General features: G+C 38.5%; 1 protein-coding gene across 1 annotated transcript; it reads right to left on the reverse strand.

The window, feature by feature from the left end:
* Positions 1 to 634: 634 nt before the first annotated feature.
* On the reverse strand, positions 635 to 2,406 carry LOC112170290. The gene is made up of 2 exons (XM_024307530.1): positions 964 to 2,406; positions 635 to 859 (listed from the first exon to the last, which is right to left on the reverse strand). Exons 1-2 carry the CDS (start codon positions 2,404 to 2,406, stop codon positions 635 to 637), a joined length of 1,668 nt encoding a protein of 555 aa, XP_024163298.1.
* Between the last annotated feature and the right edge of the window lie 12,440 nt (positions 2,407 to 14,846).

The raw sequence follows: 14,846 nt of genomic DNA on the forward strand, positions 1-14,846 counted from the left end.
ATCTTAAGAAAGACAAAAGGTGCAGAAGACATTCTTGTAAGAAACCAAGTGCAGGTGCCCATGCAGGGGACAACGGCCAAACTGATGGTTGTTCTTGGCTAGCTGCAATGTTATTCACCTGCACAAACCAATCTGCTATATTTCTCTATGCTATTCTTCAAAGTGATGAGCTCACTCGCCCTCAAGATTAGGATGTTTGGAAGGCTTTTGTCATTTGGTTTTAGTTTATTCTTTATGTATTTTTTTTCTTGTTCTTCATTTGTTGTTCTTTGTGGCTTTTGTCTTTCTTTGATGAATTTTCCAGATCAAAAAATAGATGGCTTCTTAATGTAAAGTTTGGTGAAGAAGTAAAATGCAGCATATAGAAAAAAATTATAGTACTAAAACTTTCTTGCTAAGAATTAAAATGTTGTAATTTAAAACACTACATTAATAGAAAGATCGCATTCCATCAAACAAGTGGAATTGGATTTTGGCAACCGCATCTTGTACACTTTTTTCTAATTGCATCTTCTCCTACAGATGGAATTCGTACGGTCTTACGTCTTCCAGGTACTACTTGTCGTATAGGTGGTAAAACAATTTTGTTCTGCACATCTTCAGGCACATCCCACTCACTTTTATTTCCAATTGGCTAAATAGGCTCTGCATACGCTGACATAAGTGCATTGGCTGTGTAAAATTGGGAGCACATGCTATACACTGACATTCCTTTAGTTCTACAGGCAGCAGTTGCATGTGCACAAGGAAGTTGATCAAGATCAAACTCTCGGCATGTACAAGTCATGTTATTTAAGTCCACTGTAAATGTTTGACTTTGATCATATATTTGAAATGCATAGAGATCAATTGGAGACACCTGATATATAATGAAACCAAAGTTAAGCATGTTTCCTAATTGAAAATCAAATAATATAGTATAAAAACTACAAATATTATGACACTAATTTTCAGAATACGTACCCGCATATGTGAACCACTGTTATTGTTTTTGCGGACTTTGTCTTCTGCCCATTTAGTTAAGTACGTATTAAGGGAGCTTGCTGCATCACGCCGTTCAACAAACCATTGTTGAAGCACCTCTCTTAGGTGATCCACTAAAGTGGTAACTGGTAGTTTTCTAGCATCTTTAAGCTTCGAGTTCATAGATTCGGCTATGTTGGATGTCATCATGTTGTATCTGTACCCCATAAAATGAGCTCGTGCCCACTTATGACACCCAATGTCTTCAAGATATCTACAAACTTCTCCATCTTTTATTTTGCGAAGGTCATCCATCAATGTCTTGAACTCAGATACTTGGTACTTCTTTGCTGCTGTGTAATATAACTTAAGGATCTTCATTTTTTTGCCAAACTTTGATTGCAGGTTGTTAGCTATATGAAAGATGCAGGCTCCATGATGTGCTTCAGGAAAAACATTATCCACTGCTTTGGCTATGCTTCCATGTCGATCAGATATAAAAACCAAGTTTTCTACAACTCCAATGGCCCCTCTCAATTTTGTCAAAAACCATGACCATGAGGCATCATTTTCTGAGTCTACCACCCCAAATGCCAAAGGATATATTTGATTCTCTCCATCTTGACATGCAGCCACAAACATGGTTCCAAAGTACTTTCCTTTCAAAAATGTACCATCTATGGCAATCACAGGCCTCATACAATCATGAAATCCTCTAATTGAGGCTCCAATTGCCATGAAAAAGTATAGAAAGTGATTTTGTTCATCAGTTTCTATGTGTGTTATTGTACCTTGATTTTTGCGCTCTAACATAGCACAATATGTTGGAAGTATAGCAAATGATTCCTCTGGTGATCCCCTTGCAATTTCTAATGCTGCCTCTCTTGCCCTCCAAGCTTTATTATAGCCCATATTAACTCCAAGTTGGACACGCGCATCATCAATGATATCTCTAGGTCTGTATATACGCGAGGTTCCTCCCTCAAACTTTGACTTGACAAATTGACCAATTAGGGAGCTGCTTGCTTGTCGATGGTCACGATGAATAATATCCAGCGAACAAGAATGTTCATTATGAAACTTTCTCACTTCAAAATATGCCAAGTCTTGTAGCTTTATTGCACGGAGTCGCCACTTACAGTTAGGATCCACACACCTAACTTCAAACCGATCACTAGTAGATCTGTTCACTTTGAACTCGTAATTCTTTCTTATTGCAAGCATACCCAAATGTAGTTTCAAGGCTTTCTTACTCGGGTATAACTGACCTACCAGAATATCTTCATTGGTGTGCACAAATGCAACATTCTCATAGTCTTTTGTACGCCTTTTCTTGGTACGATAAGAAGATGATGGAGCAAAGTTAGCATTTGTAGGTTGCTCAGTTTCTATTTCTACTCTTGGCTCATTCGGGGAACTCAATGCAATTGGACTTTGAGTCATTATCTGAAGAAAAAAAAAACCGATTCATTATCTGGAAAAAAAAAAGAAGAAGAAAGAAAGAAACAAAAAATGTATGATAGTACTGCAAAAAAAAAAGAGATGCAAGAACCGATTCATTATCTAAAGAAAAAAAAAAAAAAAAGAAGAAAGAAAGTGACCATGATAGTACTGCAGAACGAGATGTAAGCATGCAACAATGTAAATAGAGGATTACAGAAACTTAGAAGATAGAACTCAGAAGATCTTGTAGGTATTCAAAGAGAATATAATCCACTTCTTTAAAAGAAAAACAAAGAGATCATTGATGTACATACCTTGAACACACAGCTTTGATTGTGTTTCAAATCAGTAAGATTAAACAGGTTTTGATTATACGAGAAATTGGTTGTCGTTATAGAATAGAAGCAAGAATGATAGAAAAGATAAGGAAGAGGTTGTTAAGACCAACCCCAGACCATAAGCACAATTATCCACAGCAGACAATTAATAGAGCAACCATTAGTTTGGCCGTTGTGCCGGCATGAGCAGTTTGCACTTGGTTTCCATGTCTTCTGCACACTTTGTCTTTCTCAAGATAGTGGTGTGCCACATGTTTGCAATTATACATGCATGCATAAGATGAATATGGAGAGGGGAGAGAAAAATAATCAGCTTCCATTACTTTGTTTATCTTTCATGAAGGGTAATAAAGACATTTTATACTATCATTTGGTTATATTTCAACTATTTTACAAAATAAGGCTATAAATCAAATTGATGACCAAAACTTGGTCATTTTTCAAAATTTCTCATGTATTGTGGTGTTTTCGGATCTTAACAGGCCCAAGAGAATTTTCACAACGTAGTGAAAAGAAGTTACAATGTAAAAGGTAATAATCAATGGTCCAAAATCAGATTACTCGGGATTTACAGCAATTATTTTGTTTCATATTTTCGTTAAATTTTTTCGTTCAACTTAGGGGATGAAAGGTGCTCAGCGCAAATCAGCATCCCCTTCCATTCTTCTTCTCTTTCATCTAATGGTCTAGAAACTATTGTGTTTTCTCTTGAGATGTGCTTATCAATTTACATATAATGATGTTTTGTGTTTTCTTTTGGGTTGGGTTACTATAGAAGTACAGAGAAAGGACTATGCTTGTGAACCAGGCCCATTTAAGCTTGGGCCTAGATGGGCTCTGATTCCCCTACATTAGGCTTTTTTTTTTCTTTTTTTTTTTTAGAAACCCCTACATTTGGTTACATTGAGAAAAAAACTTTGATAATTTTTTAAACCACCGAATATATACTGCACATATTTTTACAAAATGAATAATCAACTTGTTTCAAAATTGATTTCGTTAAAAACAAAATTGATCAAGGGGAAATGAGAGATTCAAACTTGAAATCTCTATTAATATTTTGTTAGAGAGAAATATCTTATCCATTAAACCCTTAAACTAAATGATATTTTTTTTTTCGATAAGGAATATAAAATTACAAATAAGCACCCCTAAAACAACCTAAACCATGAAAATCAAAGTTAAAAGCATGAAGGGCACTAAGAGAGAGTCCATAGTTCCAGTTGGCTAACCAAAATACCAAATGATAGTTGCCAAATAGTTTATCACAAGTAAATAGAGTTTTTTCTATAAATAACTTTAACTCTCTTTGCAACCTGCTGCATAAAAAAATAAATCTCTTTATAAATATAGAAGACCCTAGACTTATTTCAAAAAAAAATAATAGAAGACCCTAGACAGCCTAGGCAAAGATAATAGACTTATTTCAAAAATAATAGAAGACCCTATACCCTAAGAATAATAGAAGACCCTAGACAGCCTAGCCAAAGATGATCCTCCCCATTGTTTGCAAGGAGGACCTTACATGTTTCTTTATCATGGTTTTGAACGAACTAAACATCATCATCGTCCAAAGCACACCACCTTTGTCCTGCTGTAATTAAGATGGAGAGTTAGGTGCATAATTTTGTATTTATTCTTCAATATTCCTAGCTAGCTAGCTATTAGCTATCCTCCGACTAAATTTTCCACATAATTTAATTTTCCTCTGTCCTGCTAGAATTAAGATGGAGAGGTGTCAAAACCTAGGAGAAGAAAAAACTTTTCTCTCAAAACCTTCCCGTCAAAAGTGCATGCCCAATCCGACGGCACACCCTTTGGGTGGCGTATTCAGACGGGCCAGAGTGGACCTCATGTCCGGATGTTGGTGGCTTTGTGGCCAGCCTAGTTGGAGTGCAGGCGGCATGGGGTTGGCTTCGCTGTCTAGATTGGGTGGTGGCCTTGTCGGGGACAGGAATTGGTGGTTAGGTGGAATCTCGGCAGCGCTTGTGTCGCTTCATCTAGGATCGGAGTAGGGTCGGCAGGAGACTTGGCCGTCTAGTGGGAACAAAGGTGTGGAGACAATATCAGGTTCTGAGATCCCCAAATCGGGTCGGAATTTTCCAAACTGGTTGGGATGTTTAGGTGATCATCTGTGGAGGAGGGTGGCTGGGAGAGACGGGTGTTTCCGATCTGGGTGCTGCGGCCAAGGGTGGGAGTTCTCCAATCTGGGTGTTGCGGCCGGTGGTGGGAGGACAAGAGCGCCGTGCAGATGGACGTGGTGCTGCACCTGCAGCCTTCATTCTTGGATTGGGCTGGGTGAAGGTTGGGCCTAGGCTCTGACCCTTGTCCCATATTACTTTTATGTTTTATTTTATATTTATTTAATTTTAGTAAGACGTGGCTATATGCCAGAAATAAGTCCCTCCTATTTTTGGGTAAGGCGACGTGGGCTTTGTCCCTGTATGCACACTCAGTGTGCCTTGGCTGGCCTAGCGAGGGGCGAGCTGTTTGTTTGGTCAAATGGTCGCATCCTCCTAGTGGCAGGATGAAACAAAGTGTCACTGGATTTGTTTCCGTGTGGAAACATAGTGGGAAAGCTGCTCTATTTGTAATGATGATTCTTCGTGATAGAGTTATCTTTCTGATATGTCACCACTTTGTCAAAACAAATGGAGTAATCATTCGTACACTCTTTGCTAATTGGTGCTTACAAGGATACAAAGATTTTGAGGAGACTTCTGGTATTATTTCATAATGTTCTTCCGATGCTTATTGTAATTTGGGTTTTAGGCTCTATGTCCCCCCCCCCCTTGTATTCTGCAGTTTCATTAATTAAAGCTTGAGGGCAGCCGCACCAGCCCCTTTCAAAAAAACAAAGATGTAGAGTTAGGTGCATAATCTTGTGTTAATTCTTCAATATTCCTAGCTAGCTAGCTATTAACTATCCTCAGACTAAATTTTTCACATAATTTTTTGAGTTGAAAAAGTTCACTATTATGTATTTCAGCTAATAGTACAATAATGACTTACCCATAGGATCGTGAAAAATGGTCATCACGTAGAGCACACAACACTAGTACATCCCTCAAAAAATTTCACAGAATTGATTACAGCCTTAACAATTGAGACTTGTTGGTAAAGCTTCAAAGAAATCACTATTTTCTTAATAATTTTTGGAATGGAAGCTTATGAGCTTTGAGCTTGGCTGCTTGAGATATATAATGGGATCAACCTAGCAGAAGAAGCTTTCTGCATATGCACAATTTGACTTGCCTAACAATTTCAAGCATATTATCAAACGTAGTGGTTTCCTACATTGTGGGTCATTTAGGTACGGATACACAATACACTAGCTATTTATGTACGCGGTACGATAGTAGTATACTTCTAGATTTAATTTACGAGAAATTTTAAATACACACCCCTAATCACTTAATACACATCCCTATTATTTTATATTTCAAATTAGATTTTATAGGTAGGTTAAATGACCAAAGCAGACATCTATGCATTAGAAGAAGAAAAAAATAGTCATATTTTCCTTATATTATTCTATTTATGTATAAATAGTTAGATAAACATAACAAATTTCTATGCATGGCCTCCCAATTTAATACAAGAATAAAGTTAGAAACTATCTAATTTAATTTTTCCTTAAATAAATTGTAATTAGATGAGGTTAGAGACCATAATATTTAGAATTTCAAAATCAATGGTATTAAATATTTTTAAAACATATCGCTTTACTCCCATTTTTTAGTTAATTTCCTTTTTTGTTCTAAGAGTTATGATTAATCAATTTATTTTCTAATATAAAACATCACAGATGAAAAAACTTTGTAATTGTTAATTTGTTTGGCCCCTCTAATGACAACTATTTAGTTCCGCCACTATAGAGAAACTATTGGTATAGTTTTGGTTGAATGTTCAACTCATAATTTTATACTTGATTAACATGATGTTTGGTGGATGAGAGCTCAAATAACACAAAGCCTATTTACATGCATCTGTTTAAAATGAACAATAATAAATCTTTATGGATTTCTCAATAACTAACACAAGTAATAAAGATCAATATACTAGAATATACTAATCATATTAAATAGTAACCTTAATATAGTCAAAAAGTAGCATATTTCATGATTTTTGAGATTAAGGGTATTTTAGGTACTTTGGGTTGTGTATTTAGTAAATTATTAGAATGAGAAATTAAATGAGTGGTGTATTAAGTATGGAGTGTGTATTAAGTAATTAGGGGTGTGCATTAAGTAATTAGGGGTGTGCATTTAAAACTTCTCTTAATTTACTCTAGTTTTATAAATACATTCTTGTTGAAGGAAAACCTAATTTGTGTTTAGCCCAAACTCTAGGTTACTTGACCTAGTGGTAATAGGATTTAATTAGAAGGATCTAGAATCCTAATCAATGTAGAATTACTTTCCTTGTATGATTGAGATTCTATGCATTGTAATCCTCTATATAAAGAGGCCCCTATTATCAATGAGAATACACAGCAAATTCCTCTCAAATTCAGTTTCTCTACAACACGTTATCAGCACGAAGCCCTAACCGTGAAATAAATAGTCAAACCCTGATTCAAGAAGCTAAAAACCTTGAATCCGAATACAAAACCTTGAAGCCTTTCTTTCCTCCACCTCACACCTTGAAGAACTCTATCCCAGGAGTCCAGAACCGGCAGCCCCACCTCAAGAACCGGCCGGAAAACCACCGAACCGGCCACCGGAAGCTCTATACAACTAGCAGCAAATATTCCACCGGTTCACCATCTTCCGGACCTCCGATTTCCACCAAATTTTGGTAGCAGAAGCCTCTCCAGTCAACAATACTGGAACTGGAAGAAAAAGTGAGAAAACCGGCCAAAAAGTGCGTGAACCGGCCGACTAAATATCCTGCAGAAAACCGGCAGAAAAGAAAAGAAAAGAAAAAAAAAGGAAAAGGAAGCCTAGAAGCCCAAGCCCAAGCCCACTGACGCATGCCCACTTCCACGTCAGCAGGAGGACCCACTGCCACGTCATCAATAGGGACCCACTGCCATGTCATCAACAGGGACCCACTGCCACGTCAGCAGTCGGTGGTCAATGGTCAACGCCGGTCAACTTTTTCCGACGACTTTTCCGGTCACTTTTTCCGGTCTGCTACAGTACTTTTCCGGCAGCTACAGCACTTTTAGGGCGACATTTTTTTCCGGCCATTTTTAAGGTATTTTTTATTAAACGTTCCCCTTTTTTTAGAGTCTTTAAATTAAATTTCTCTTCTTTTTCGGGGACTTCCAAAATCCCTTCTCCTACCCCCCCTCTTTTCTTCATTATAGGGGAGACCAAATTAAGCCGAACTGTGGGGGTTCGTGCTCACTCCAAGCTTAGAGCTTGTTGAGATCTCCAAACTTAGAGTTTGTAGAGAATTTATGATCGACCACTTACATCATTGTTTCGATCTAATCCAATATCTCTTGGAATTGAATTTCTTGGAAGCGACTACGCTCGGAAATTCCTAATTTCTTGGGGGCAACTACTCTCAGAAATTTCATATGCTTTCGTGGTAACATTTTACGCTCCGAAACTTACCCTAATTTCTTGTTCTCTTTCAGGATGAGTAACCTGAACAAATTGGACTTTGCTCCATTGGGAACAACTGGCTCTGGATATCACAGGTGGGTTCGTGATATCCGCCAGCATCTCAAGGCTGTAGGAATCTTGGATATGATTCTCGAGCCTAGCCAGGACGTGATAACTGTTGAGCAAGCTCAAGCTTTGGAAGCAAATAGAGTAGCCTTAGAGGCTAATAAGGCGAAAGCCATCATCCTAATGACTCGTCATATGGATGATTCGCTCCAGTACGAGTATATGAATGAAGAAGACCCCAGAAGGCTGTGGGTCTCACTCGAAGAAAGATTTGGCAACGTCCGTGACTCCTTGCTTCCTGACCTAGAAGTGAGATGGCATAGCCTCCGCTTCTGTGATTTCAAGTCAGTTCTTGACTATAACTTGGAAGCACTTCGCATTAAATCCTTGATGGAATTCTGTGGTAAAGAGATCACAGATGCGATGTTGATTGAGAAGACTCTCTCTACCTTCCCCGTCTCTGCATTGATGGTAGCTAAGAACTATTGAATCGATGTAAATGCAAGACGGATCACAAGGTTTCATGAACTCATTGGAGCTATGAATGTCGCTGAAAAGCTTGACAATATCCTTGTGAAGAACTATAATTCGAGATCCATGGAAACAGAGCATATTCCGGAATCCAATTATAGTCGCACCTCTAAGAGAGGGCGCTAAGAGCAAAACCCTAATCTTAGGTATACTTCTGGACATTCTGATACATATAATAGCTCTACTTGGGAAGGTAACCGCCAAAATAGGCGAACACGGAACCGAAGAGGTAAAAGTGGAAAGGGAGAGGGAGGCAATGCCTCTGGCCATGTTGGTGGCGCCACCAACACTAAGAGCCATCTAAGTGACGCTTTCAAAGCGCCTCAATCAATGGAGTTCGAGCAATGAGATGTATGTTCTCGATGTGGAGTGTCCGAGCATTGGGCACACATTTGTAGAGCTCGTGAAGAAATTGTCACCGCCTACAAAGCACATTGTGAAGTAAGAGAAGCTCACTATGTGGAACAAGAAGATCAAGACGATGATCTAGAGTGAAGGGTTGAAAACTACAAATCTGGCTGGGATCAATAGATCGCCAATTCTGTTTAAGTCTTTATTTTCCAAGAGATGTAAGCGATTGCCATATTACTTTTTATTGGATTAGATTTTCTTTGATCATAGAAACAATGATGTACTCCGTTGGCTTATGAATAAAATTTCGAGTTCTTTTCATTATGACTTAATTTTGATTCTGAGCATATGACTTTGTGACTACGATGGCTGAGCCATCAATATTAATTCAAGGACATGGAATAGCCCAAGTTCCACTTGCCAAATGGCACCTTGATTACAGTTGTCACAGAAACTCTCTACGCTCTTAGGACAAATAGTACCCTATGAATAGCCAACGAATTCCATTCGAAAATGCATGTAGAGAACGGAAATGAGTTCCTTTGCATTACCTCTAATGATTGCGAACAAAGACGCATCTTAGAGAAGTTTATGTGTCTCTCTAGTGGACTTTATGTCACTATTCGAGCTATTAAATCCAATAAACTTATGAGAGAAGATCTCTTGGATTTAGACACATATTGGTTTTGTCACGACAGGATAGATCATCCTAGTCATGATATGATGATCCGTCTACAAAAGACTTCACATGGACATCATTTCTTTTGAGCAACATGAAGCAAGATGCCGCCATAAAAGGCGCCAACCATGGGCATAACGCCATGGTTGTTCCTCCTTGTGGCCATGACGCCATACATGCTAATTTCCATGGCTCTCACGCCATGATGGGAGATGTAGTCACACATTTTGCTTCTAATAGCGCTACAGACGCTTAGGCCAAACCAAAATCCTCATTGGTTGCTTCTAAGGCCTCTCGCTCATTTTACTAAGCCTGTTCCTTAGGGAAATTAGGACTGAGACCGTCCTATGCAAAGAATATGACAATACTCATTCTGTTCTTACAAAGAATCCGTAGGGATCTTGTGGATTGATTCAACCAACTTGCGGACGCTTAAATATTTCATGATGTTGGTTGACACGCAAACACGCTGGTCACGTGTTGTGCCATTGTCCACCTATATATGCTACTTATGCTACACTCCTAGCACATATCATGTGACAACGGGCTCACTCCCCGAATCATCCTATTCAGTCAATTGGATTTGACTATGCTAGAGAATTTACATCGAAAGACTTTCGATGTATATTGCAATGGGTTTGATGTTGGACGTACATCACATTCCCATGTACACACCCAATTGGTCTCGTGGAAACGACTACGATGGTAGTCCGAACATTGGTAATGCGCACCAATCTTCTTACATCCGCTTGGGGTGATGCGATATCGCATGCAACCATGCTTATTCGTCTACGACCTACCGCCACTCAATGTACCTATGCGTTACAGCTAGTGACTGGGTACACGTATTTGTACTTACGCACATTTGAGTGAGTCATTTATGTGTCAATTGCGCCGCCACAGCGCTCTATGATGGGTCCTTACAGACGAATGGGCAACTACGTTGGATTTGCGCTTCCAACAATCATCCGCCACTTAAATGCCCTTGCTAGGCGATCTCCTTACCACTAGATTTGCGGATGTCACTTTGATGAGACAGACTTCTCGTCGTTAGGGGGAGATAAGAACACGAATGTTCAACAGGAACAACAGGAATTGTCGTAGTCTGTCCCCACTATGTCTCATCTTGATCCCTGTTAAAGTGACGAGATCACACAAATATGCTGCAAACATGCCTGCAAGGAAGGACGTCCCTACGAGAGGACGTAAGCGCCACCCTACACGGAGGTAGGCATGGCGCCAATGCCAAAGAGAGTGGCACTCTGGCGTTACAGGCCATGGCCCCAGCTAGGATGCGTGGGAGGCCTGTGGGTTCGAAGGATACTTTGGCACATTCCAATCCTTTAATCATCAAGACTCAAAATCCGCCTCATGAGTATCTTCCGGGTTATGGTTATCGTTGGGGGACGTCTCAACGTCAAACCCTATTCCTGAGAATATAGAGCTCTATGAAAATTACACTAGTGTACATGAGACGTGGGATAGAAACTCCATCATAATTGATGATGTAGTTACGCATTTTGTTGCGCATGAGTTTGCTGAGTCCGATGATATCGAACCACGCTCCGTTGATGAATGAATGCCAACGTAGAGAGTTTTTGGCCTAAATGGAAAGATACGATCCAGGTTAAGATGGATTCTCTAACGAAAAGGAAGGTTTTCGAGCTAGAGATGCCAACACCTGATAGGAGCATTTTAATGTGGTATTTTAATAGTTAATTCCTCACATTTTGCTTAGTTAATTCCTTAACGAATCGATTTTTAACTCAATTTCTATTTTCTTAGGTACATTGGAGTAAATGATGGTGAAATGAGCATTATGTCCACACTTACCTACAAATGGTGGAGATAAAATTGAAGTAAATGAGTAGGAAATCCATCATCATCATCACCCAAAAATATTCCATGTTTTAGGGTGTAATCATCATGTTTTCTCCATCATTTCTCACACTAATCCACTATCATCATCACCCAAAAACATTCCATGTTTTAGGGTGTAATCATCATGTTTTCTCCATCATTACTCACACTAACATACTCCACTTTCATTATTTTTTTCTTCCACTCATCATTTCACTCTTCTTTTTCTTCCCTATATAAACACCTTCTCCTCTCATTCCAAAACACATTCCTTCATCCATTTCATCTTCTTGTCTCACCATTTCCTCTCCATATTTCTTTTCCATTCTCTAGTTTTCTTGTTCTTCATTTTCAAGCCAAGAGAAAGAGAAGCCATGCAATACATCAATTTCCCAACCGCCATCCACCCTTGTGTCGTCCCTAGAAGATTGCTTGCTTTCAAGGATCTTCAAGTTCTTCGTCTCAAGGCTTTATCATTCATCTTTCAAGGTGTATTATATCATTTCTCTTGTTTTCTTTGTTTGATTTTGTAAAACTATGAATTCTAGTTAACAAATAATGTTAAGGGCAAAGTTTAAAGCCCGTTTATATGTTTTGAGATAAAGTTGTGATTTCTATATGTTGATTTTTATGTTGCTTATGTGGGTTTGTTTAATTAAATTTGCTTTACAGAAAACTTTTATATGTTTATCTTATTTGGGTCGACACTTATAGGATTTGCATGTAATTGGTGCTAGGTTTAAGAACATGAAATCGACTTTTCGTTTTGTGTAACTTGAATCAAAAGTAGTAAAGGTTCTGGACAAGAATCGAATTTAATTGAAGAGGATTGCAATTAGGTGGACTTTTCCATAACTAAGTTGTACACTTGAGTTGATAGCCTTTCTCTATGTCTAATGCGTTGAACATGTCATGATTGACTAGCTTTCTAGGGCTTGATTGCATGTTTGATAGGATTAATCTAGGTGCTTTCGCTTAGGTTAATTAGCATTGAAAAGTAAAATATGGGAAATCATTTGCTTTCGAATGTTTCACATGATCAACTCCTCTCTCATGACATTTAAAATCAACTATAGGAATTGTAATTGGATTTCTTGCATATGGATGTGGTTTTGATCTTTGTTCCTTGCGATCCACCCTTGTATATATGTTTTTACATTTTCTTTATTTTATTTATCTTAATTTTCAATTCTATAATTCTTAAACCCCCTCCCTTTTTATTTTGTTACTTGTATATATTTCTATTCTTTATTTTATTTTTGTAAATAATACTTTATTATTTTAATTCTTTATTTGTTTATACAATTGTATATATTTATATTCTTTATTTTATTTTTGTAAATAATACTTTATTATTTTAATTCTTTATTTGTTTATACAATTGTATATATTTATATTCTTTATTTTATTTTTGTAAATAATACTTTTCTTTATTTGTTTCACAATTACAAGTGTACCCTCAATCCCCGGAATAGAACGATCCCTACTTACTTATACTACTAACGACATTTCAGGGTTAAATTGCGCGCTCCCAAGAGCGACATCAACACCTCCTAACATAAAACCTGTTGACTAATGGGTCTTCGTTAGAAAGCGTGATGAGAAATAGAGATGGCAATCTCGCCTTATGGCGCAAGGCTTCTCACAAAATGCCCTGGAATCGACTACAATGAGACATATTCTCTCGTAATGGATGTCATTGCACTCCACTACCCTGTCAGTTTGGTAGTTTCCGAATAACTGAACATGCAGCTTACAAATATGGTCACTACATATCTCTATAGGGATCTAGATACGGAATATACATGAAGGTTCATGGTGAACTTCATTTACCCAAGTCAAGTGGCTCTAGACCATGGAGCGCGTTTAAAAAGAGGTTGAAACGCTCACTAAAGTGACTACTTGATTGGGAAGGGATATGCCCACGCGTTTCTATGGCAAGTTTCGGATTCTATCGCGGTTCATGTTGGACATGATCTTCATTAGAAGCCCTTAAAGAGTTAAGGGAAACCGCTGAACACTTGAAATCTGAGTTTGAGATGAAGGATTTTGGGAGAACACGATTATGTCTCAGTTTGGAACTTGAGCATCGTGTCGATAGATGCTTAGGCATTTTGACAAGGTCAAGCCTTCAAGCACCCCCATGATCGTCCGTAGTCTTGATCCTGAAAAGGATCATCTTCGTCGAAAGGATGATGACGAAGATGTGCTAGAGGCAAAAGTGTCTTACTTAGTACAATAGGCGCATTATTGTACTTATCTCAATGCACAAGACCGGACATCTCATATGTTGTGAACTTGTTAGCTAGATATAGCTCTGCGGCAACGCGACGCTATTGGATTGGTGTAAAAGATATCTTTCGATACTTGAGATGTACGATTGATATGGGCTTGTTCTATCCTTACGAAGAGATGATGGATTCGGACCCATCACACACCAGAAACGCCGCCAACGCTGGCCTGCGTTCTCTATCCCCATTCCAAAACGACAAGTGTTTTTGGAAGGTTTTGCTGATGTTGGGTATCTCTCTGACCCACACAATGGTCATTCCCAATCCGGTTAAGTGTTCACCATGGGAAAAGACCGTGACATCTTGGAGGTCTACAGAATAGACCCTAGTCGCTATATCTTCGAACAATGCAGAGATCATTGCTCTTCACGAAGTGGTTATTGAATGTATATGGATTGGATCCATAATTACGCATGTTCGAAGCAATTGTGGTTTGAAGTCTATCACAGATGAGCCTACGAGCATTTAGGATAATGCTACTTGTTTTGAACAAATGAGGCAAGGCTACATCAAAAGCGACAACACCAAGCATAATAAGCAACAAAAGACATTCCTCGAGATCAAAAGTGAACTAGGTTCGATCTGAGGACAGTGAGGCAGACTTGTTTACTAAGTCATTGCCCAATACCACGTTTGAGAAACATGTGGCAAGAATTGGCTTGTGGAAATTATCTGAACTCCCATGATCGTAATCATCAGGGGGAGGTGCAGACATCAGGGGGAGATGTCTACATGTTCGTCTCGAATCGTGAAGGGTGTGTTGTGC

Source organism: Rosa chinensis, chromosome 1 (assembly GCF_002994745.2).
Source record: "Rosa chinensis cultivar Old Blush chromosome 1, RchiOBHm-V2, whole genome shotgun sequence".
NCBI lineage: Eukaryota > Viridiplantae > Streptophyta > Magnoliopsida > Rosales > Rosaceae > Rosa > Rosa chinensis.